At 40.5% G+C, this 26,444-nt stretch overlaps 1 protein-coding gene across 1 annotated transcript; it reads left to right on the forward strand.

Annotated features, from left to right (window-relative positions):
- Window positions 1–1,016: 1,016 nt before the first annotated feature.
- Window positions 1,017–26,444, forward strand: LOC131677200 (acyl-CoA Delta-9 desaturase). The gene is made up of 5 exons (XM_058956906.1): window positions 1,017–1,488; window positions 24,897–25,213; window positions 25,276–25,406; window positions 25,543–26,038; window positions 26,098–26,444. Exons 2-5 carry the CDS (start codon window positions 24,943–24,945, stop codon window positions 26,307–26,309), a joined length of 1,110 nt encoding a protein of 369 aa, XP_058812889.1. The 5' UTR covers window positions 1,017–1,488; window positions 24,897–24,942; the 3' UTR covers window positions 26,310–26,444.

Below are 26,444 nucleotides of genomic sequence, written 5' to 3' on the forward strand. Positions count from 1 at the left end.
ATTTCGTGCGAAGTTTCATGCGAAATATCTAGCGAAATTCTGTGCTAAATTCCTTGCGAAATTCCATGAGAAATTCCGTGCGAAATCTCATGCAAAATTCCGTGCGAAATCTCGTACAAAATTCCGTGCGAAATTTCGTGCGAATTTCCGCGAGAAATTCCGTGCGACATTCCGTTCGAAATTCTGCGCGAAATTCCGTGCAAAATCTCGTTTAAAATTCCGTGCGAAATTATGCGCGAAATTCCGCGTGAAATTCTGTGCGAAATTCTGCGCGAAATTCCGTGCGAAATTCCACGCGAAATTGCGTGCGAAATTCCGTGCGAAATCCCGCCCGAAATTCTAGCGAAATTCCGTGCGAGTTTTCGCGCGAAATTCCATGCGAATTACGTGCGAAATTCCGTGAAATTCCGTACGAAACTCCGCGTGAAATTCCGTGCGAAATTTCGTACGAGATTCCGCGCGAAATTCCGTGACAAATTCCGTGCGAAATTCCGCGATAAATTCCGCGCGAAATTTGGTGCAAAATTCCGTGTGAAATATCCTGCAAAATTCAGCGCAAAATTCCGTGTGAAATATCCGCGCAAAATTCCGTGTGAAATTTCGTCCGAAATTCCGCGTGAAATTCCGTGCGAAGTTTCGAGCAAATTTCCTCGAACTATCCCAATTCGAATTAAGTATCGATGTTTGCTCAAGGACCATAAAATCTGCCATAAAATCGTTTAGGTCGTGTTCCAAATGAATCCTTCAAAAAAGCCCCTTTTCGGATGATGAATTATTCCACTGCTCGACCTGCCCTGATCCCGGTGCTGTTTGTCACTTGCCCCGATCATAGTCTCGAATTTCGATATGCACACGATTCACTTCGACCGGGTCGTATAGCAACCAGTGAGCGCGCCAAGCCAACCAACAACAATGGCAGCAACTACTACATCGACGCGACATCGCATCGCTGTCCGATGCGCAGCGCAGTGATGGTAGCAAACAGAGCAGGCGAGGTGGACAGGCCGCCGCATACGACGCTCGGGACGTCTTATCGGTCGATTATTCGCACTTGAACACTCGCGCCGAACGGTCATCATCGGTCCCACCATCGGACACTGCTGCCGCCGCTTGTTCTGGAGGATTACCGAGGAATCGCAGCTCCGCGAAAAACAGAGCCCGCGCCGACACCGGATGGACATCGTGGAGTACCACTTTGTGATTGTTATTTGTCTCTGATAATAAATCGGAGTCCGGTTGGAAGTTGCTTTTTTTCTGCGAAGTGGAAAACGTGTGTGTAGGTGTTGCGAAGCGGACGAACGTGTGGAAATTTTTCTAGAATTGTTTCAGCAGTGATTGAAAATCGGTTTCTCAGAAATTCGACCGACAACTTTCGAGTTTGGATCATCAATTAGCTGCGATTAGAGCTTGCCCCCGTCAGCTCTGCTAGCAGTGATAGACGAATCGGGCGAAAGGGATACATCGAGAATATCAGAAGAAACACAAACGGTAAGCTATTCTTAATTCTGGACGTAGAAAATTATGCCAATTTTGTAGGAGTGACTGTCAACCAGCATGAATAAATTTCGAAAAACCGGAATCTTGCCTCGTGCTTCGGAGGTGGCAGCAAGTGTGTGTGTAAGTCAGAGTCAATTGGTTCAAAACAGATTATTCGGGGGAGCCCTTCGAAGCGGTCGTTGGCGTTTCGTGGATTATGCAAAAAGGCTCATAAATTACGATAAGTATTTTTTTTTCGATACTATTGAGACTTTACAAGGACCTTTCTGTAAAGTTGTGTGGGAGGTGTTGTTGAAGGATTGGTGAGGCACGTGCGTTGTGAAGGAATTACCTTAGGGTGAGGTTACGCAGTTAGATGTTTACATTTCTTAAGGAAAGATGAAAGGGATTTTTCCCGTAAGTATCTTCCATGGAGCTTGGGAAGAATTTTCTAAACAGTTCTAATTTTTAAGCAGTTTTGAGAGCTAAGAGTAGATGATCTGAAAAATAATTAAGTGAAATTTGAATACAATGGAGCTATATGCAAAAGAGTCCGTGAAGACATTTTAGAAATACTTCCGACTTAGGATTTAGTAATTACTTGAATAATCTAATAATTTCTAATTGCGGGAGCTCAGCAGTAGTTTGTATATTTAGAATATACTCAGCCTTTTTAAATATTAACAATTATTGGATTCCGATTTCGCAGTATTTTTGCGATGAACGAAGGCCCATTTTCCTCGGTGCCTACTGGTAGAAACTAAAAGATTATGTCATCTTCAACTCATGGCATGCGATTTTTGTTCAACCTCTTGAAAGTTTCCATGATTATTTTGTCCTTATGATTTCAGTAATTTTTCAGAATGATATTTCTTGTTCTGTTAGTGATTGTAGCGTCGGTAAATCTGTCTTTAGTATTTTGGTTTTATCGTCATACTCAGCATTTGATTATAAAATATACTAATTTGAGTCTTTTAAAATATATTAGAAAAATAAAAATATTACATGGCGACCGTGAAAAAATTCGGACGATCTATTTTCGAATACAAAGTGCGGAATTTCCTGAGTTGAAAACAATAGGTTTTCTTGTTACTATTGTGCTCTTTCTATTCGTTGTTAGTTGGTCGGAATGAATGAGACTTGGTAGCAACGTGAATCGTGTTGTCTGATACACTTGCTGTTGATTTTAAATATTATGACGACGATGTGGAACGTAAATTGGAAGTGAAAATAGAGCTTAAGCTTACGAAAATACTCGTACAAATCCATCATATACAAAATTCTGTCCTGATAAAATTCAATAATTTGGCCGTGGAAGGAATCGTTATTTTGCTTAATAACCTGTAATACATCACAGGAGTACACGTTCTGTCAATGCCTACTTCCGATAAGTTCTATGCAAGCTTCGTATTGATGTACGAAGAGGTGGAGTGCGGTTCGTTTGCAATTGGCTCGAAATTCCATCCAGTATTCAACGATATCAAAAAAAAAGGAGGCGTTTTCAGTTCTACACTACCCACCAAAAGCATTCCATAAGTATTACAACAGCCATGCTAAATTTTGTAACACCTCGAAAAGTATAGACTTAGAACGGTTAATCCGGGCGATCAGCAAGACTACTCTCTTCGTCAAAGCTATTCTGTACACCAATCATATTAGAGTCCAGCAGGTGAACAATTTGAATCAGAATTCCGTCATTTTGTGACCCTAGTGTGTATGTGGAATTTAGCATTTACAATTTATTTTCCTATCGTCTTACAAAGTTTGTGTCTTCGGCAAAGTTGTTTAAAATTTAAAGACCGGTGTAAATGGCAGTCATTTCAATCCGGAACAGTTCTAATGTGTGGCGTTAGTGTATATTTAATGTAATGAACTTTAGAATTTGTTTTAGAGAACTTGTTTTTTTTTGTTCGTCTTCATCATATAGAAAGCTCGCGTCTTCAGTGAAGTTGTTCAGACGTCCCAGGTCCTGCGGATTATGAACTGATTCACAACTCTAGCCGTCAATTTATATTTGAAAGGAATCTTTCGAGAATTAAATGAATCAGATCTCGAGTTTTAGAATCGTTTGAAAATCTAGTGGACTATAGTTGGAATCATTTGCATGATTTGGGTGCACATGTGCCGATCAAGAAAAACGCGAGTAAATTTTCAATCAAAAATTGAGCAGAACGAAATATATACGTTTTAACAAAAATTATTTGTGAAGTAGTTAAAAATCAGCCGATAGTAAACATTACATTCATAACATTCACAATTAACATGAAAAATGAAAAATTAATACTATGCTACATTTCTCCTTGGTGGAGAAAAATTTGGGGTAAAAACTATTTTTTCTCTACCTAGGAGAAAATAGTTGAAAAGTAATTTTGTGCGTAAGCGGCACAAAACCTATAACTAAATTAGTTGTTAGATAGGCGTTTCGAGTTCTTTTCATCAGAATCCGACACTAACTTAGGGATAACTGGCGCCGGATTGACGCTATCTCCGAAAACAATTTGTGTTTCGGAGCAAACCCCTCGTCCAGCGTAATGTCCCGCTAGGAACTTTCAATAACTACACGTGGCGGTTTCAGCTCGCCAGAAAGTTCGATGGCATGGCACAGGAGAACGATAATTCTACGCAGTACACCTGATCGCGATTATCTTATTCTAAGTAATCACATCTACCGCAGTGGCGGCGAGAGGGAAGAATATGGAGTGAACTTTGCAATTCTTGGAAAGTAACAGTGGCGGATCATTAAATGGTGGTCGTATCTGCGTATTAAGGATAAAAGGCCATTTCTTCAACTATAGCATCATCAATGTCTACGCACCGACAAACGATAAACCCGATGATGTAAACAATGAATTCTACGAACGTCTAGTCAAGAACAACGAAGAGTGCCCAAAACGTGATGTAAAACTCATCATCGGGGACACATCCGCACAGGTTGGAACGGAGAAATCGTTTCGTCCAATAACAACAACAGCCTAAGGTAATCTCGCCGCAACCAGAGACGTGGCTTTCTGTAGCACTTATATTGTACGAAAGAATATTCAGAAGCATGCCTGGACAAACCCGAATCATTGATGCCGGAATTTTTCCGAGAAGTGAACGTCGAACGACTACGATTATCTGTAGGGGGGCACGATTCACCGGACTGTTCGACAAAACCGTTTCCAGACTGACGACTTAGACCGAATCTGTCTAGGAATTTGCCCGAAAGCTCGACCAACGCATCGAAGATCGGCCAACGAGAGACAATCTAAACGTAGGCGTGGGCTCTAAGAGTTGATATTGAATAGTCAGACAAACGGGTTGAGAAAGCACTAATAGAATAAGGATTGATAATGATGGCCAAATTGTGGATCAACCCACGCTATAGACGCAGCGCGAAAGGCTATTCGAGGGCTTAAGAACGGTAAAACCATTGGGAAGGCCGGAATCTCGGCCGACCGTCTAAATGGCTGGAGTGCCCTACCGACGCAAGGTGCCAGAAACTCGAGTGCAACGATTATCGAGGCATTAAGGCTGAGTGGGTCGGTTGCTTGAATCTGTTGTATTGAAAGCGCTGAATGCATTGACATTCAAAGTGGGTTTCGAGAAGGACAATCAATGATAGACCAGCTATTCGCAATAAAAAATTTTTTTTGGATAAATTCCGGGAACACAAATTCATTTGTTTGTGGATTTCAAGACGGCGTACGATTCAATGAAACGAACTCAGGCAGATGGCGCTGAATGGATCAACTTCAAGCATCAAAACAACCATTTGTGCCGTTTGATTGGTTGCAACAGCGAAACAGATGAGATCGACTTCATTGTCGTTGATCGCAGAGTAGTGGAAGAGGCATTGATACCTTTTAAAAGAGAGGCTACGAGAATCGGACAGGCTATAGACTCTAACAAGACAAGACAAGATAAAGTAGAAGGTAGAGAGCAAAGCAGTTCGAACGATGTTGGTTCCCAAGTGGAAATCGATTGGGTACGGTACGGTGTTGTCGATGAATTAATATGCAGCGAAGACCCGATTCTATCAGCCCCCGTGTTTCTCGGCATAAGTTTTAAGAGAAACTTCAAGAGCGCCATAAAACCTCAATTGTTACTAGGGAAGTCAAATTGGAGTAAATCTTACTTTTCTAGTAAATATTTTTCTTATTTTATAGACGCAAAATATGCAACTCTTAAGAAAGCTATTTTTTAAATTTTGCATTGGAAAACCGCTTTAAGCAAAGCTTTTGCTAAACAATCAGAAAGAGTTGTCTCGGGACAAGAGAGGAATATTGTAGTTTATTAAATAGAAAGAGAAAAATATGTCTTGTCAATATCCTCATTGTCAGCCAAAGGTACACTAAGGGTCTAACGAAACGCTGTATCTTAAAACACTAGTGAAATGTGGTAAAAAGGGGTGTTGCTACTGTGGCAGTAGGACATTTCACGGTTCACGTAATCAGCGAAAGTCTCGTAGTCTACAAGCGACCCCAAAACTTGTCCTATGCAAATGCTGATACTCCCTGTTGCTCCGTACGGCTATGAGGCATGGGCTTTGAGAGAGCAGATTATCAGTAGAAAATGAAGAATGCCGCAGACGCATGAACCCCGAACTGTGCCTAATATTCAAACATGCTGACGTCGGTGGGCAAATAGAACACGACCGACTACAGTGGGCTAGACCTGTAGCGCGAATGTTGGAAGAGAGATTAGAGACGCATTCGTGATTGCTATGTGCAGTCGAGAGAGAGTGGGCGTTCTAAGAGCTTCGACAATTGCGGGACAAGATCAAGTAACCTAGAAATTTAAAGACGATAATTTCAAGGATTGCAAATAGATTTTTTCTAACGTTCTCGAAATAATACAATGTTGGAATGAGATGAGTTGGAGACAATAAATCATTTAACTGATCCATCACCTATGCAGAGTGTTCTAAGATGTTACCCATGCCTACTAGGATTGAAACAATATGCCATGAATTACACGAGACAAGGAAGTGTGAATTGTAGAAGTGGTTGAAGCTGATATGATTACATGACTGCTCTGGCCTTAAGGCACAGAGATAAAATACTAGGATCATACAGGCAGGCGCCATTCGTGCAAGTCCTAACCAGTATGGATTATTGGGGTCTGTGGGTTCGTTGCTCTGGCCTCGTCATTGTTCTGCACACTAGAGATTTGTAGTGAAGTTCGCGCAAAATATATTCTAATTAAATTTAGTCTGCACAAAATGGTCTTCTTTGATTTTGTATTACGTGAACTTGTTTAAAAACTTAGTAGTACGCAGTGACGTAGTAGCGGGGGGGGGGGGGGGGTTGGGGATGAGAATTTTGAAAAAATTCAATATGTTAAACAAAAATATGCCTAAAATTTTAAATAAAATTCTCAAAGTTTCATTTGCAAAAGTTATCTTGTGAACATATTTCCTTGTAGTGAAAATTGGCTGCAGACTCGACACCTACCTGACGGCACGTTGTGGAGGCTAGCTCAACCGCCGAGGACTATAACAAGTAGATCGCGGCGAAGCGAGGAGCTTATTGGTTCACGAAACGGATATCGGTACCGAGAGAAATTTCGCCACATTCTGTAGTCCTTGACTGACGGCGAACATGTGAGAGAAGTATCCCCATAGAGACCACCAGGCGATTCGCTACCGCATCGGCCAATGGAACCCTGCTGCAGTACGAAGAAGGACGGACCGCAAGCCCCGGTCCGGATGGAATACCAATCGTGGCGCTGAAAGCTGCGATCCTGGCATATCCGGACATGTTCAGGATGCTACTGCTGAAGTCTTTAGATGATGGTAATCCCCGAAACGAGGAAGGTGCAGAAACTGATGCTGCTGCCAAAGTGTGGGAAGCCACCGAGCCATCCAGCCTCGAATAGACCAATGCCGCAGCGTGACATAAAAGAATGAGCCAGATCCTGAAGAGATACTTCCAGAGTAGAGCACTGCTGTACCAGACGAACAAACGCTCAGGGCTCCATTCTCTGTCCAACACTTTGGAATGGGATGTACGATGGGGTCTTAACACTGCGACTTCCCAGGAAAATGAAAATCGTTGGTTTCGTGGACGATGTGTCACTAACGGTGAGAAACTCGAAGAAATGGAGATGTCGATGACGGAGACTATGAAACCGCGAAAAGCTGAACAAGACGCTTCGACTGCTGGTCGTACGAGTTGCGATTGCGTACCGGAGGCAGTATGCCTTGTCGCCGAGATGATCCCCATCTGCGTTACCCTGACGGAGGATATCAAGTGCTACAAACAATGAAACGCCAGAAACGTGAGGAAGATGATGAGAATCGATTCGATGGTGACGTGGCAGCAGGAATGGGACAATACGGAGAAAGGAAAGTGGACCTACCGGCTCATCCAAACCTGTCGGCGTGGGTCAATAGAAAGCATGGAGAGATGACCTTCCACCTAAAACAGCTCCTACCGAGCCACGGCTGCTTAAGGAGTATCTTCATCGGTGTGGGTACGCAACGTCATCGCTGCTTGGAGTGTGAGATCGTCGAGGAGACACCGGAGCGTCTTTGAATGTCCGAGGTTTGAAGTCTTTGAATGTCCGAGGAGAGTCTTTGAATGTCCGAGGTTGGAAGTGACGTGCAGGGAGCTACTTAAAACGGGAGGACCGGACATCAACCCGGATAATGTAGCCTACAGAATGACAAGCGACGTAAAGACGTGGAACGCAGTAAACAGAGATATGTAGATCAGTGATTTTCAACCTGTGGTCCGCGGACCCCTAGGGGGCCGCGAAGTCATTGCTGGGAGTCCGCGAAGAAAAATATATTTTCCGAGTGCATATTGAAATTTCAAGTCATGTTTCCTAACAAAATGAAAATAACATATTGATAGCATACAAAACTGATGTTTATCTATGGGACCGCGCGACCCAGTGTCCTATCTAAGGAGTCCGTGGTACGAAAAAGGTCGAGAACCGCTGATGTAGATCATGACCGTCTTACAACGGAATGGACATCGAACAACGGATTCGGGAGAGCAATCGCCGCCAGGGAGCTCTCCGCAGGAATAAGCTAGATTCACCGCCGAAGACTAGTCGAGTAGACTGCAACAGAGCAGCGAGTATGAGTCGTCGAAACGCCAGCGAACCGGACGTCACGCTCCATGCGGATTCGTCAGACCGACCACGGCACCCCACCGGTTGTTCCGATAGAAAAATAGCGAAAACCAAAGAAGAATCGATATTGGGAGAACTTTTTTCGCCAGGGAAATTTCCGTTAGCGTAAGCTAGATTCACCGCTGGGGACTAGACTGAGTAGACAGCGACGAGACACCACTAGTCGCGGGTCATAGGCGCACCAGTGCACCGGACACCCTGCTTCACCAGAATCGCCGAACTGACCACGGCACCTAGCTGATTAGCTCGATCTCGAAAGAACTTCCCTCGCCGGGGAATTCTCTGTCGGAGTAGGTCAGGTCCATCGTCGGGAAATAGACCGAGTTGTTCGCGAACAAGTCGAGGAGCTGAATGGATCATCAAGGAAGTAGTGCTAAATGGCCCAAGAAGAGAACTAAAGCGCTTAAAGTAGTTGCGGTGCTAAATGGCACCGGTCACGGAGCCAAAGGGCTCAAGAAGTTGTAGTACTGAAACCAAATAAGAATCGGTATCGGGAGAACTTCTTTCGTCTGAGACCTCTCCGTCAGCGACAGTCAGATTCACCGCCGGGAACGAGACCGCGTAGATCGCGACGATACACCACCAGCCGCGCCGGGACTCCAGCAAACCGGATGCCCTACTCTACCGGAATCGCCGAACTGACCGCAGCACCTGGCTGGTTGGCTAGCTTTCGAACTTCTCTCCGAGGGGGAACTTTTCGTCGGAGTAGGCTAGATCTATCGTCGGGGACTAGACCGAGTAGTTCGCGAACCAGTCGGAAGCTCAACGAGGAAGTGGTACTGAATTGCACAGGGGAACTGAAGGGCTCAGTAAATTAGACAGTCTGAAGTTTGCCGCCCAGATTGTCCTCGTAGGGGAAGAGCATCAATTCTATACCAACAGCTAGCTTTCCAACCTTGACTACCCAAACCCGTTCCCTGAGTTGTTGGTTTTGAACATTTTTTTCCTGCTCAGAATGTTTTTGAACATTTTTTCATATATATGCAAAAAAAAATTCCTTCCCCCGAAAAATTTTCTTACTACGCCACTGGTAGTACGTAAAACTTGCTCCGTTTGTTCATGATACCTGAGCAGAATCTGCTTCAAAACAAGAATAAGAGATAATTAGAGGAAATTGATCTAGTGACTAGTTTTAGGAAGATAGAATAATGATTCAGTTCACGAGGACATGAAATTGATCGTGAAGAATGTAATGCATTATGAACCAGTTCCAAATATGTACAATGATCGAACCGCTAGTTCACGTCACGAAAATGGAAAAATGAGTTATCTATAGGTATATTTTCCCTACAAATCATAGAAATTCTCAGGTTTGATTCTGGTTTGGTACGACATTGAACTTCATCATTGTGAAAACCCCATGAAAGTAATATTATTCCTTCACGAATATTCGAATTTTTTACCTAAAACTATTCATCAACTTTCGTAGAAGAAGTTGACCACTTTTGAACGACCATTTTTTTACCTCCTGCCTATTTCCAGGTCTGATTTACCAATATGTTTAAAGACTTCGAAGGGCCGAAACCGAGGGTAATTTGGTGGAACGGTGGATTTCTTAATCAAGTCAACACCCTTTTCCATGAGCCAATTGATAGTTGTTTTCGTGTAGTGTACCAACACTAAATCTGAACAAAACAGTGGAATCATACTATGTTTCTCATATAAACGGGACAAAATCTTCTGCAGACACTCAGATCGATGGATTTACGCATTTATAGTTTCAGTAGTGTAAAAAATGGAACACTTCAAACCACAGGAACATATTGCTTGCCATACCAGCACTTTTCGAGCAAATATTTTCCCTTGAACCTTCCTGTCCCTATCTGTCGTTTACATTCCATTAAAATACATGCATCCGGTAGTTACAAAACTCGTGATTGGAATTTCCGGGCCCTCGCTGCAGCACATTGCCTTTGTTCTGCATTGCCTTTGTTTTTTGATAGGTCTTCAGGTTGTTCCGTTTTCTTGATACGTTGGATCCTTTCGACGCTTGTTCTCGTTTTTTAACCCACATCACGTATCGACACTGGTTCATTCATCCTTATTAGAGATATCATTTTCCGGTCCAATTTCGGGATTCCTGGCAGTTCATCCAAAGAATAGTATTTGAATTCCAAACCACCTCGGCAAAGTTCGCAGACCTTTTCACTTAGTTATGTTTCCAGAACCTTAACTTTTACTTTTTATCAATGTGTGACACTTTGAGAATTTAAACTTCGTAAAAAGTAAACAAACGAAAAATGACAGTGAAACGTACAGCATGCTGTGATTAGTGCATTAAAACCGTTACGAAATACGTGCGTGCAACGTAAATATATGTGGATAGCTTATTTCCGATACAGTCCTTACTTAGGCTATAAACGATTTCACACACAAAACTACAAGAAATAAGAATAGTATATGTCCACGGTACTATTTCCGCAAACTTGGCTGGTTCAGAATGACCAACCGGTTCGAGCCGTGTAAAATAATCGAAACAGGAAAAAAAACTCACTGCACTTATTGTATTAATTTTATACTCTCTTCAAGACGACTCGAAATTCGACATCCCATTCTGCAACATTATTCCACCTTACTGTTCCCGTTACAGTTATACTGACAACCGCAACCGCACGCAAGACAAAGAGTCCGGTCAAGCCCACCGTTGTTTTTTCCGGAAAAAAATACAACAAAACATAAACACAACACAAGGAAGAACCCCATAAGAATAGCTGCTGCAGTTGGCAAAAGTGAAAGGATTTGTTGCATTACACCAAAGTGCATCGACCAATCTTCGGCAACGACGTAGCGACAGCCGGACCTGCATCAATATCGGCGTTCGCAGTCAACTTTAACCTTGAAGAACAGAAGAACGGTTGGTTTGTCGGATCGGCTCTTCCCCGTTTTTCCCCGACCCTCCTTTCGCCCGCGATCGAGATGAGGCGGGACTGGCAGTTATTCCAAGAAAAATGCAATTGCAATTGTTTCCGGAAGTGGCGAACTGCTGTCGGTCGGTCGGTGCTGATCGCCAGTCTACCAGTCGCGATTCAATCGATCTTGCATCAAATTTACAAGTAATTAAAACAGCTCGTTGGCTTTTAGCTATGTTTCGTGAGTTCTTATCTTAGCTGGAGTAAATAGTACCCTTCCACTGAGGTGTGGCAGAGAGACGAGTTGCTTGAAACTATAGACATTTTATGCGGGGATAAAAACTAAAACTAACAATCAAGCGAATTGAGATTGCTTCCCCTCCCATATCTCCCCTCATCGAACGTCATGTTCTTTTCGGCTGCAATTTTCTGACAGTTCGTTTGGCGGTCTGAAACAAATCTTCGCAAGTTTGTGTAGTAAAGTTTCTGTACTTGAAACCAGCATGTAGGGGGCGGTTTCCTCATCATTCACCGATGGTTGCTTTGATCAATTGTTCGGAAGGTGCCATTAAATAAAGTTGTGCTGCTAACTGAACTGAAATTGAACTTCGCCTGCTGGCCACTGGTTTGATCTATCAATTACTGCAAATTGTTAAATTTTATAGTCCTTTTGAAAATTGCTTTGGTCGATTACTTTGTAGCAGGTGCTGTTTGTATGAATGATTTTGTAACACACCCAAGTTTATGCAAAGTTTTGTTTACTAGAGCATGTATGGCTAGCTGGTTACCGCAATTCGTCTGTGCCTCCTTGATCGAGTGATTTTCACCATCCCGCTTCAGATCGGAAACGGAGTTTCCAGCAAGGTCCAACAAAAGTGGGTAATAAATTTCAACTCAATTACTGCAGGCAATCGATCTAATCGTCAATTGTGATAAAATCCTATGCCATCATCAGTGGGTTGGTCATTTCGGTGGTGCGGGCCTTGAAAAAAAAACCCTAAACTTCAGCGGCGAAGATGTGTCACTTTACCTCAAAGATTCCGTCGCCGAACCGCCCGAGCAGCATTGGAATTAATTTGGAAACAGGTGCTAATGTTAAACGGCGCGGATAGAGAAAAGTTTACATGGGTTTCGTTTAAGACCAAAATCTAAAAAAAAAATCACATCGACGGAGATTTATTTCCCTCTTCGGAGAAAACATTACGAACATTGATTGGTGTTCGGTGAGAGTGTTATAGTAGTTGTTCAAATATTGACTTTGTAGGATTATGTGAACTTGGACTTGATCGTATTTGGATAGTTTAAACCAGTTGGTGGCATGGATTCGACCGACCGCATGTTTATATAGGTGTACCACGCACGATTTCACAATTATATGGTAAAATAACAGGAAACGCATCCTCGACTACACAGTTTCAACTTTCAGACATTGCATTGTTTCTTCAGTTGTAATGAAACGAAGTTCACCGGAAACGAAAAATGAATACCGATTCATTTTCTACACAGTATTCTGAATAATCTTTTGTACAGTATAACCAGGAGTACACTCAAACCTCGCTTATGTATTGGTAGTCGTAAGATCATTGAAATTCACTCCGTTGTCTCGAAGTATCTACCAAGTATAGTAACAACAAATTTGACAAAAATTCTACAAGAGGTGTGTTTTCATAAATGAAAGAAGATGGATGATTTGTTAGGCTCCATTGATTGTAAATACTTAAGTTTCTAGCGAAAACCCGAGATTTTTCTCCACAGCTGAAAATCCCTTGCCGGATCAGATCAGTATAGCATTCCGGGTTATAAAGTTGCTTTTTGCCTATCTCATTCCAGACATACCGGTGGAGTTGCTATTTACGCCAAAGAATCGATTAAATTCAACGTTCGGTTAAACGAAGCAGTTGATAATAATTGGTTCTTGGGTATATCAGTTGAGAGAGGCATGCAGATGGGAAACTTTGCAGTAGTATACCATTCTCCTAGTTCTAGCGATCGACGATTTTTAGAAATTTTAGAAAACTGGTGGGAGAATTTCGTTGATTTAAGCAAACTTAATGTAATTTCGGGTGATTTCAATATTGATTGGCTCAACGATCAAAATTCGAATCAGTTGAAGCAGTTGGCTGAGTTTTTCAATTTCAAGTAAACGGTTAGTGAGTTTACAAGAATTTCCAGACACAGTAGAACATTGATAGATCACGTGTATTCCAATTTTGATGGGGTTCATTCGTATGTAGAGGCCGATTGTAAAATTTCAGATCATGAGACAATTTCAATTTTGCTGGAGAGTGAACCAAACCGTGAGGAGGATAAAGTTAAAATTAAGTGCTGGAAAAGATATTCGAAACAAGCCATGTCTCAACTGGTTTCGAGAAGCCTGGATTTTACGGAATTGAATGGAAATTTGGATAACAAGGCAGCTGTTCTAACTAATGTGTTAAAAGAGTGTACAAATAGTTTAGTTTCTCAAAAGTATATTAATTTAAATAACTCGAACAGCTGGTACTCTTTAGATCTTTTGCGCCTGAAACGTAAAAGGGATAAAAAGTACAAGAAATTTTGCAGAACTAATAGTGAACGTCTTTGGAATGGGTACACACACGCGCGAAATATTTATTCACGAGCTTTGAAAAAGACCAAATGTGAGTACATTCAAAGGAAGATCGATCAACATCAAAACAACAGCAAAGAGTTATGGAAAATCCTAAAGAATTTAATTAAACCTAAACCTAGTTCCTCGCAGTCAATAACTTTTAACGGGGTAGAAGAACAATCTGAGCAAATAATAGCTGAAAAATTGAACAGTTATTTCGTTAACAGTCCGGAGCAATCGGGATACCGAGAGGGACACTCTTGCGAAACCGCTTTGAATCTAGTGTTAGCAAAATGGAAAGAGAAAATCGAGGTTAAAGAGACTATTTTTGCTGTATTTTTGGATCTGAAACGCGCTTTTGAGACAATTTCGAGACCATTACTTTTGAAAACTTTAGAGCGATTTGGTATCGGAGGGATAGCGCATAAGTGGTTTGAAAACTATTTATGTGATAGAACTCAGAAAACTAGTTTCAACGATTTTGTATCTAGTCCTCTCGGCAATCCTCTTGGAGTGCCGCAAGGTAGTGTCTTAGGTCCTATTTTATTTATTATGTATATAAATGACATGAGGCGAGTTTTACGATTTTGTGACTTAAATTTGTTTGCTGACGACACTGTTCTGTTCATTGCAGCTAAGGATATAGATGAAGCCGTGGCGCATTTGAACGAAGATTTGCATTCCCTTGCTCGTTGGTTAAAATTTAAACAATTAAAGTTAAATGTTGCTAAAACTAAATATATGATCATCTCTTCGGCTAATACTAGGCCTGACGTTAACGTTGAAATAAATGGTCAGACTATTGATCGCGTTAGTGAATTAAAATATCTTGGAATAATCATTGATGACAAGTTAGCCTTTAAGTCTCACATCGACAATGTCATCAAAAAGATTGCTAAAAAGTATGGTATATTGTGTCGTCTGAAAAATGATTTACCAACTAGTAGTAAAATTTTATTATATAAATCTATTGTTTCACCACATATTGACTTCTGCCCATCCATTTTGTTTCTTGCCAATCAAACTCAAATATTGAGGTTACAGCGGTTGCAAAATAGAATCATGCGATTAATTTTAAAATGTAACAGATACACTTCCTCTAGTTTCATGCTAAGCGCATTACAATGGCTCTCTGTGAAGCAAAGAATTTATTACTTAACAATGGTGTTCATTTTTAAAATTATTAATGGAATGCTGCCTCGATATTTGTGTGATCGAATTGAAAGAGGAAGTGATGTGCATAGTTACAACACTAGAAACGCGTCGGATCCAAGAACACCAAACTTTTTATTTAGTAGATCACAGAACTCCTTGTTGTACAAAGGAATAAGTTTTTTCAATTCGATGCCTAGGCATATTAAACGTGCAGCAACATTAGCGGAGTTCAAAACACTATGTATTTCACACGTAAAATCTGCTTTGTAGACAGATTTTTTGAATTTTTATATTTTGGAGTTATTTGAATAACTATGTAATACCACGAAGATTGTATTTTTTTTCTCTTCTATTATTTGCATTTAGTCACACTAAGTTATTATATTCGCTATGATGATGATGGATTTTTGTTACTTGTTTATTAAAGCTATTAAAAAATAATGAGATGTCTACAAAAGTCTGAGCCACGCGCGCGCTAAGCAGATAGAGACTAACTTGAAATCGAACATGGTGACCAGCACTAAAAGCTCATCGGGTTGAATCGAAGCTTTTAGACTTTTGTTGTGATCAGGGTCTGATTTGATGATGGAGTTGTGTTGACTTTGCTCGACAATACAGTTAAGTTCGGTTATTGCTGCGATAGTGGTAATAACGGAGTTAGCTCGTTGAGTATGGGGCTTGATGACTCTTTCTGATAACTACTAGATATCGGGTTCAATTCCTGATCAATCAAGGATGTTCTCGGATAGGAGTATCCCTTGATTGCCTTGGGTTAATGGTAGGAAACTTTCAATAAAGGGGTCTGATGTGGATGATATAACTCGACCGGACTCTGCACTGCCACTAGGCTCGTCACTGCTCACCTTAGCAGGTGGTAGTACCGATGTCTTGGTCAGGCGGGAGGAGTCTTACAGAGAATTATCGGAAATGGAAGCTATTGGGTTCAATTCCCGATTCTATCAAGTATCTTCCCGGAATGGAAATTTTCTTGATGGACCCTTGTTGTTGGCGGAATATTCGAAATGTATCTGGTTACGTTCTTTTGAAGGAAAGCTATGTCTGCCAATTGAACCAGTCCGTTTCTTTTTGTTAACTGGTTTTGTTATGGATCAAAATATTAATTATCTTTTAGATAAATCGTTCAGCTCACACCTTTGTGGGGGTATTATTGATTTTGCAAAGAGTTGCGCTGCTGTAGCTGTCCAGAATACAACTGGTATTGTTGATAAGCGCAGATTTTTCAAGCCAGGTAAGTTGAAGTCGCTCAGTGTAACAATGTCATCAGACAAGGCAGGCTTTGATCCAACATCTGGTTTGAGAGTTACAAGTAGAAGAGTACGGTTACATAGAAAATCTAGTTATAATTTGTTCACATTGGAATCTTGGAATTTTTGAACCAATTTTCACAAACTTAATTTTAAATGAAAGGTACAACGTTCCCATCAGCTGCTAGTGATTTTTGTGTGGATCGAACTTCTAATTCCTGAATTACAGCGTGATGAGTGTCATCACGCAGAAAATCCCGATTTCAACGGATATTGCGATGAATTTATAAAGGTGAATTTTTTAAATGTAATCGCAACTGCTGGGATTTGTAGTTCTAGGTCCCTAAAAGTCATTCAACATATCTTTGGCCACATTAGCCACCCATTACGGAAGCCCGGCGGAAGTATCCAAAATGGCTCCATCGATTGGACCAAAATTTAGTCTCAAATGAAAGCTTGTATAACCCCGCAAACTGCTATTACATTTCATTCCGATTCGACTAACGTTTTCTGAGTTACGGGTTGTAGAGTGCTATCACATAGAACTTTCCGATCCGAACCGATACCTCTATGAATGCACAAAGGTGTAAATTTCTCTAGAATGTGTGTCATACGATTTGCACTTTTAATTGTAGATCACTGGCGGCCAACCGGCGTCACATTCAATTCATGCTTCCTAATATATTAGTTACGATCCTATATCCATGCTCGTGAAATAATTCACGAAATCATGAAATATTATTCATGTATTCGTGAACTGGTTCATGATTCCTAGTACATGATTTGCAATCTATTTTGCGTGCGGGAAGATATCCCTAATCATTTACAATTTCATGCAACATGGTTATGAAATTTTTACGTGAACTATTTCACAAAATTTGGAGTATTATTCGTGGAATCCTTTTTGTTCCATACACTGTTTCATGAAATGCCCAGTTGCTAGCGACCAGTACTAGGTACAAGTGGTAGATATAAAAAACTATTAGGACCTCGAACAACGTTCATTTAATAACGTTCATTGTTATGTCCGGACAGAAAACGAAAACTGTGTTGAGAACCCCAAATAGTATGCGTGATATAGTTCACAGAACAAGATATCGCGAATCAGTCGCATTTTTATGATCCAGTTCATATTGTCACGTTATTCCGAGTAAAAAAAACCGATAGTAACCAAAAAATAATAGATCATGATAAGACGAAGAGAATTCACGAATACCATGATAAAATTGCTGATATCATGAACATTTGTTACATTACTCTTTGAAAGTATCACGATAACATGAACAGAAATTACGAAAATCGTGACTAATTTCCTGAAATCATTAACACAGATCACACAACTAGTGATAAAAATATCTAAAATCGTGACTAAGATCCTGAAATCATGAATATGAATCACTCTAATCATGACTAAAATATCACGATAACGAATAATAGGAAACTCATGAATAAAATAGCACGGTAACGTGATGAGAAATCACAAGAATCGCCAATAAGCTCTTGAAATTATGAACAACGTTTGACTGTCGGGGCGAACTAGGTTTCATAAATACGAGGATTATTATTCATCATTTCAGGAACTTGGTCACGGTTTTCGTAAATCCTTCAGTTCATGAATTTATAACCGGATTTTTTTTTCCATGCGATGACCATCATATACAGTAGGGCATTGCAAAAAAAATTTTTTTTGAATTCTCAAAGGCCCCCCTCTCATACTGTGACAAATGTCAAAGTAAGCTCGTGATGCAAATCATACATATGTTGTAGTTTTTCTAATGTGAAAAAATCTCAGAATTCGATCGGAACCCTTTTGAACTTAGTCCGATAACGAGAAGTTGGCTTTTTGTCATTCATATTAAAGTTTATCATTTTCTCATGCATATATCTCTATTATTCTTCAATCAATTTTCAAAAAATGTAACTTGTTGAACGTGTAAAATTCTGAGGAATAAAACAAAAATAAAAACGTTAAAGGTAAAATTCAGAAACATCAAACTTTTTGATATTTACTCTACAAATCTCATTTTTCATTATTTGTCCTGATACCTCAACTTCGCCTATTTTTCCAGGAATGAAACTTTTCTCATGTGATCCCCAAGCATATTTTACACTAAAAGTAGTAAATTAAATAAGAATATTGTTGTTAAATGGAGTTAATATGAGCGATTTTATGATAAAAATGTGAAATCGACACTGTATGTCAGATAATTTGATGTTTCTGAATTTTACCGGTAACGAATCTATTTTTGTTATAATCCTAAGCATTTTCCACGTTCAACAAGGTATAGTTTATAAAAATTGAATGAAGAATAATAGAGATATATTCACGAGAAAATGATGAAGTTTAATATGAATGAGAAAAGGCCATATAACCCCAACTTCTCGTATTCGGACAAAGGTCAAAAAGGCTCCGATCGATGTTTGATATTTTTTCACATTAGAAAAACTACAAAATATGTATGATTTGCATCACGGAGCAGAAAAATCATTAAAAATAGGGGATTTTGGGGCCAAAATGACCCAGTACCCCACTTTCCCGTATTTTCCTAGAAACAAAAATATCTCCATTCAAATACTAAGATTATTTCCTTCCAAAACAGGTATAAATTGTAATTTTCTGATTGCTACTTCAAAAGTTATAGCATTTAATGTATTTTTCCTCCATATTTTCCCATAGTACCAATTTCAAAAAATTTCAAGCGAAGTGGGCGGGGGTCTAAAATTGTCCAAATGATATGAAATTTGGCATCTGAGCTTACTTTGACATTTGTCACAATATGAGAGGGGGGGGGGGGGCCTTCGAGAATTCAAAAAACAAATTTTTTTGCGATGCCCTAATATACAGTTCCGGAAGTGCCCCGGCAAAGCAGCCACCTATCAAAATTAACAAACTCACATCAGTTTATCGGGGATGTTTGGCCCAATTTTCGCAAACCTAGTCCCAAATGAAAGGTATATTATCCTCACAGACATCTATAACATTTCGTATGGATCGGTTATATGGTTCCGGGACTGAACCGTCCGGTCACATAAAAAATCCCATATAAGCAGGAACTAATTTTTTTTCAATGGACATCATCCCATGTAATTTCAAAAATCGAATTCGCATTTTTGCGATGCCAAATATCTCTAAAATGCATGAAACGCCGAGATTCTATGTTATATAAATTTTTTTTGGCAAGGATCGATTTTTTACCCACTGTGGTGTTTAGACATTTTGGGCCTAAAATATCCGTCCTACATATAGTGCGAACATTACCCTTATTCCCACAGTCTATCTTCTGACCTCGCACAAAGCATAAGCATAAAATCGCTACGCTATAGCAGGCTATAGGCACCAGTGAAGCAAGCCAGCTTTTTGTTCTATATCAGTGCAAAAACAATATTGTATCGTTGCCCCCGGCTGCGGAGTGAAATAAGCCTGCCAAATGAAACAAATGTGTCCGTGCTACGAGATAACACGATTTCAATCGACTTTAATAAAACTCGTGTTAGACCTACAGTTCAGGAAGTGGAACAATTAGTTAAAGTTAAAAGAGCTTAATCTCGCTGAAGTTACGTACATTCAGCTTCACCACGTCAAAAACTGTGTTTTGGTCACGTTTAGAAGCTTAGCACAAGCCGAAAACTTCATTGCAAAGAACAACATGCAACACGAGGTCGAATTTAATAACACCAGAATCAAGATCCCCGTGCACATGGAAAACGACATGGTGGACGTGCGTATCCATGATTTGGCCCCGTGCACTAGAGATGACTACATCGAACGAATCATGTCGCAATATAGAGAAGTAGAATCTATTCCGAATGACACCTGGAGAAATTTTTTCACCGGCATTCCCAACCGCGTTCGTATTGTGAGGATACGAGTGACTAAACCAATACCTTCTTACATGACTATCGAATGCAAATCACCGAAGGAAGGCGTGACCTATAAGCAAACGACGCTAATCACATATTCCGGGCGGACATCAACATGTCAATTCTGTAACCATACATTCCACTACATTCTACTACAGCCAACTCTAACAAGCTGCCACCGACGCTTACAGATAAACCAAAAACAACGATCCAATTAACCAATAATACAGGTACAACGACCACGACAACCGCTCCTAAACCAACAACTAGTATCGCCAACAAAGAAGCAAATTCCGATGAAGACGGATTTACAACAGCGACCCGCAAGAACAAGAAACAAATGATCATGAACAGCATGAAAGCAGTACCGATGATGACATGGACGGGAACGATCACGCGGGAGAAGGCAGACTGAATGACCCCCAAGCGGCTTCACCACCAAGGAAAAGGATCTCAACACGCAGCAGCAAACTGCGTCAACAACACAGAAAAAAATATTTTGTAATTTTAAGTTGATAAATGCATTTTTTCTAGCAATAAGTAATAAATAAATTTAAATTATTAAGAGCTTCCTGCAAAGCTACGATGGGACCCTTAAAAGGATTCTTTTCCGCTGGGTACTCGCCGTAGCTTCTTGTCAAATTTCGTGTTTTGTCGGTCTCGTATTGTTTTTTTTTTTGTTCTTAGCGTTTCCGCGATTCGTAACTTTGTTTTGTTGTGCTGACCTTTTTTTTGTACGTTGAGAACTGATGTGTCCACTACCAGGGGGCTCCGTTTGTGAGCTTTTTGGTGTGGGGGTAAGAGGCGGGCTATTAAAAAAAAAAGTTTATTTCCATGCACATATTTGGAGCATGAACATAAGTGTAAAATTAAGTTCCAACAAAAATCCACACGACTTCAACGAATTTTATTATAATTCTTCACGTGGATTGAAAATTACAGTTTCTTCAAACGGAAAACCAATGCACTTCAATGTATTTTTACACGCTTATTGCTGTAAAATGAATGACATGTAATATTACACGAATGAAAGTGTAAAATTGTATGCTTGTTGATGTTCCAATTGAGTGCATTGATTTTAACGTAATTTTCAATCAAAGTTTTGATTCAATCTTTGTATGTTTACATCCGTATTGCTTTACATGTCGTTTAAACTTCATTATTTTTTGTGTGTGAAGATCTGGCAGATAGACATTCTTAGTATTTTTTTAATTTTTACTTATTGTAAAAATTCAAAATATACACGGCTCAGTTGTGCTAACGAATTGAGCCGTGTTAAACAAAGCTTTAAAAAAAAATTACCCTTCTTCTCCCTCCAAATTATCAAGACAAAAAAACTATGTCTCAAAGCGCCGATTACTGGTTATGACGGTTCAAATTTTTGATTTGGTCTTTTTTCTTTTACAAAATTTTAGAAATCAAATATACATTTCAATAAATAAATATGTAATATATACATTGGACAATTCATAAAGAACATTACCAACCACGAAATACTGGGCACAATTGCACCGCTAGGTGGATTAAAATACGTTTTTCAAGAACGGACTTAACAACTGTTTCCCACATTGCATATGCATCACATTTTTGCAAATGCCCGTGCATTCACTAAAGTCGTCGTTCGATTTGACGGCTTTCGCGCAGTGATCGCATGCAATTACCATAATGCGTGCCTATCTGAGAATGCAGACAATGAGATATAGATGGCGCTGCATTCGGTTCAAAACTTGTTGGCAGTTCACTCAATTGCGTTTTTCGCTGGCTTTTACGCAACACAAAAGCAAACGGGAGACACTTTTACACTGCAGAATAACATCGTTAAAAACAAAATTCCCTGTCGTTTGATACAATAAACCACGATAAAACTTTACAAATCTCGTCAAAAATTACAAATAACTGGAGCGATTGATGTAAACAAGTAATCTTTAAGAATACACTGAACCACAAACAGCGATGTGCTTCGTTTAAGGTTACACATTTCGAGGCATGTATGATGAAATTTTCGCTAGTCTAAACAACGTTTAAGGTTTAAAGAAGTTTCGGTGAGCGTCTACTCGAATTGAACGCTTGATAGTATGCGTTGGAAAAAATGCGCTCTACTTTATCACCGTTTTATCCATATAAAGCATTTATTAAACTCTAAAAGAAGAAAATCAGTCGATTTATTAGATTATCAGGATTCAAATTATGCAAAATAGTTGGTGGAAAAACAATTGGTCAGGCGAAATGGTGCTTTTGAAAAAGTGGCGGTGATTTTTCGTCACACTACCATACTGTCCCGGGGCACGTAACACATCTGCGTAGTGAAAAAACCACAGCTACTTTTCCAAAAGCACCATCCCGCTCGGTCAATTGTTTTTCCACCAACTATTTTGCATAATTTGAATCCTGATAATCTAATAAATCGACTGATTTGCTTCTTTTAGAATTTAATTAATGCTTTATAAGGAACAATCGGCGGCAAAGTTGTACACAATTTTTCCTACGCATACTACCAAGCGTTCAATTCTAACACATGCTCAAAAAAAGAAACTTGAGCCTTAAATAAAGGACGTTTAAACCCGCCCTACTACACTATTCCTCCTTCTTGGCAGAGGTACTCTTCATTCTCAAACAACGTCGTACAACTATAAAGTTCAAATTACACCGTCTGGGGAGGGCATAGTGCAGTTGGTCGCATTTAGTGTGCTAAGCTCTTTGGCACGGTCAGAAATGCTGATGTCATTTTAGGATCTACTCAGACCATTTACGTTTTTTCGACGGTACTTGGATGTTTAGAACAATTCAATATTAATTCTTCAAAAGGGCTAATGAATTTTTTGTAAACAAACTTATTTCGCTCATTATCCCACTACCGCGTTGAATTTCATGAAAAATACACATGAATCAACATCTTTACCCATGGTAGAATCAATTTCAAATCTTTTCTGTGCTGAAATTATAACAAATTAAAAGAAATCAGCAAAACAAAAGTTTGTTTACAAATCTTATTCGCCCTATTCAAAAGTTGATACGGAATTACAAGAGGGTTGAAGCTTGAAATCGTGTTTTCTATCCATATATGTTTATTCCGACACTATTCTTTTTACTAATTTCAACAGGTTGAATGATTTTGCTCCACCTTGGAAAAAGAGCTAATGGTGGCATAGAGTAGAAATGGCTTCGTTATGCTGGGATCATTTTTGATCGTTCAATTTAATAAAAATGTAAATGGACTAGAAGACTAGATAAAACTATCTGTACAAAACTATGATAAGCTGTACTGTTTTTATTATGCAAGGAAGACATGAAAACTGTACCTTGATCCGATGTTCTAGCTGGTCTGTCAATTTAATAAAATTAAAAGTTCGTTTTTGGATCCGGATCAGGGTAGGTTCGCTCGAAACATTTTTGTATGAATTCTGTGAACATTGGGCCGAACCTAGGCTGACTTGGATCAAGAACGAAATCAGCATAATTTGTTGACAGTGTGTCTTGAGAATTTGAAGTAGGCGAGAAAGAATTCGTAATGAAAAACCAACAATAAACCAAAAAGTATTGTTTACTTTGGACACGAATAATTCGAAAACAACCAAGCATTGCTCATTGGATATTCCATTACTTTCAATCTAGTGAATCGTGTTTGTTTAATTTCATCCGGATAACCAACGGCGTAGCTTAAACCGGGTCAATTTTAAAATTAACACCTAAGCTTCACCGTCTGAATAAGCGAACAAAACAACAGTTGCCAGCTGACTACCGTTTAATCACAGTCAACTTATATCGGATCAACAATCGTGACCTAATCGAGTCAAGCGATCGCTTCATTAAGCAGCGCGAGAACGGACTTGCAAAGGGTTGATCTTTCATAACGAAGTGAGTACCTACCTGGAAACGGCGTCACCGTAGTCACAGTGTCAAAAGCCGTTTAACCGCAAGTCATAATTGATTAGCATTTTGCGATGTAATCTTTCGATATCCGATGGGACCCTAGAATGACCGAATGTGTCAAACTTTTACCATAGTCACTGTGTGTATAAATAAAATTGCATAATTCCCGAAAACGAAAGCGTGCTGCCGGTCCCGAGTGCCGAATAGCGGATATGGTGTCAAAGCACTAATTAGCGTCGATCGTGAATTTCAATTGTCAATGCTAACTAGACTTGGGCGCGTGCGAGTTAAATGCTGCAACGTCATTCGAGAACGTTACAATCTATAGGTACATCCCCATACCGGCAAGTCTATTGTTCTCGACGCTTTCGCTTTGCGAAAAACGATGCGTCACATTTTCCCAGGGAAATCGCTGTGCTCCGCCCGTGATCGCAAACTTCAACTGCTAAAACACATTGTGTGTGTGTATATCGCTTCGTCGAACCGGTTCATCACTACGTAATGACAAGTCGAAGAAGCCGCTGTAGCTGCAATTGCACTCGGACAATGAATAACCACAGCACAAAACTGCGCTCCCTTCAAGGTCGACCTTTAGACGCATAAGCATATCACGAGTCCCTCTCCAAGCGGGAAACCAGTTTCTGACTGTTGACTGTGATATTTCGAAAATTTGACGGGTTTTTTTTCGTTTGCTTTTTCCCCCCACAGATTGTTATTGACAACACGAAAGCGTCGGGGTTGTGGGATCAGGACAATGTCAACGACGGAGACGTCCCCAACCGGTGGATCCGCGAACAATGAGAACCTTAGTAGTAGTACCCAACCGATGGCACCGTCGGGAACGACGGGAACAGAATCGGCACCACCAAACATAGAGGGGGAACAACAACCCGTCAGTTCGTCACGTGATACCAAACGGGAGGCCAGTTGGCCGTCGGTGTTGTTCTATATTCACTTGAATATTCTAGGAGTGTACGGGATTTTTGTTCTTTTTTCTCATACCTCGGCGATAACGTTTGTTTTCAGTAAGTTATATCGAGTTTCAGTTTGAAGCGGCTTTGATCTAATTATTGTTTATGTTTTGCAGCCTCATTTTTAACCTTATGTGGAATTTTGGGTGTTACTGCTGGCGCCCATAGACTGTGGGCGCACAAAGCCTACCAGGCGTCGACCTTCCTGAAGTTCGCTCTGATGCTGTGCCAAACTATGGCCGGACAGGTAGGTTTCGATTTCAATTATTTCGTGTAATAAAATAGATTGTTACCTATAATGTAGATTATCTTAGAGACCTCTAGAGCACATCGAACTACTATCAAGAAAATCAACATCTACTCTCATTTCTCCCCCAAACCAGGGCTCCATCTACGACTGGGTTCGCATGCACCGGCTGCACCACGAACACTACCGCACCGCGGACGATCCGTACTACAGCGATAAGGATTTCCTGCACGCCCAGGTATTCGCCAACATTCGCAAGCTGAGCGCACGCCAGGAGAAGCTGCTGCAGAATATCGACATGAGCGATCTGGAATCGGACGGGATCGTTATGTTCCAGAAGCGTTTCTACTGGTTGCTCTACCCGGTGATGTTTGTGCTGTTGCCGATCAATGCTCCTCTGGAGTACTGGGGTGATACCGTGCAGGCGGCCATCTTTGTGGCTTTCTCGCTCCGATATCTGCTGGTGCTGAACGTTTCCTGGTTGATCAATTCGGCACACTTCATCTGGGGGCTGGACAAAAATCACAAGCAGAGCGATTCCAATATGGTGTTCGTGGTGACAAAGAGCTACTGGCCGCAGTATCACTATCTGCTGCCGTTTGACTATCAGAGCGGTGAATTCGGGAATTACGGTAAGGTAGGCTACAATTGTCGGAAAGGACACTCACTAATAACCAAATATTTTTTTAAGGTTCCGGCTGTACTACGGCATTCATAAGGGTCTGTGCAGCCATGGGAATGGCCACCAAGCTGCAGACTATGACAACGGAAGCCGTTAAGAAGGGTTTGACGATGGCCGTGGACAGCGGTCGACCGATCGTGGACTGTCTGAAGCAGGCCGGCGCGGAAGATATGTGTAACCTGCAACGTGAGCACTATCTGAAGAACGAAAGACTTCACTAGAGGGCGACTGGGGGCTCGTCCGTGTAGACTGGGTCGCGATGGCCGGGCAGAAGCGATTAATTTATTTTATATGATCTTTAATTTTTGTGACAGAAGAACATATTTCTCATAAAGTACACCAAAAATGATAGTTGA

This window comes from Topomyia yanbarensis, chromosome 1 (genome assembly GCF_030247195.1).
Source record: "Topomyia yanbarensis strain Yona2022 chromosome 1, ASM3024719v1, whole genome shotgun sequence".
Taxonomy (NCBI): Eukaryota; Metazoa; Arthropoda; class Insecta; order Diptera; family Culicidae; genus Topomyia; species Topomyia yanbarensis.

Bases quoted from the DNA above. Each gene is read 5' to 3' on its own strand.
- LOC131677200 (XM_058956906.1), top strand. From the start codon at position 24,943: ATGTCAACGACGGAGACGTCCCCAACCGGTGGATCCGCGAACAATGAG. The intron at 25,214-25,275 runs GTAAGTTATATC...TATGTTTTGCAG, and splicing joins GGCGATAACGTTTGTTTTCA to CCTCATTTTTAACCTTATGT. The intron at 25,407-25,542 runs GTAGGTTTCGAT...CCCCCAAACCAG, and splicing joins GCCAAACTATGGCCGGACAG to GGCTCCATCTACGACTGGGT.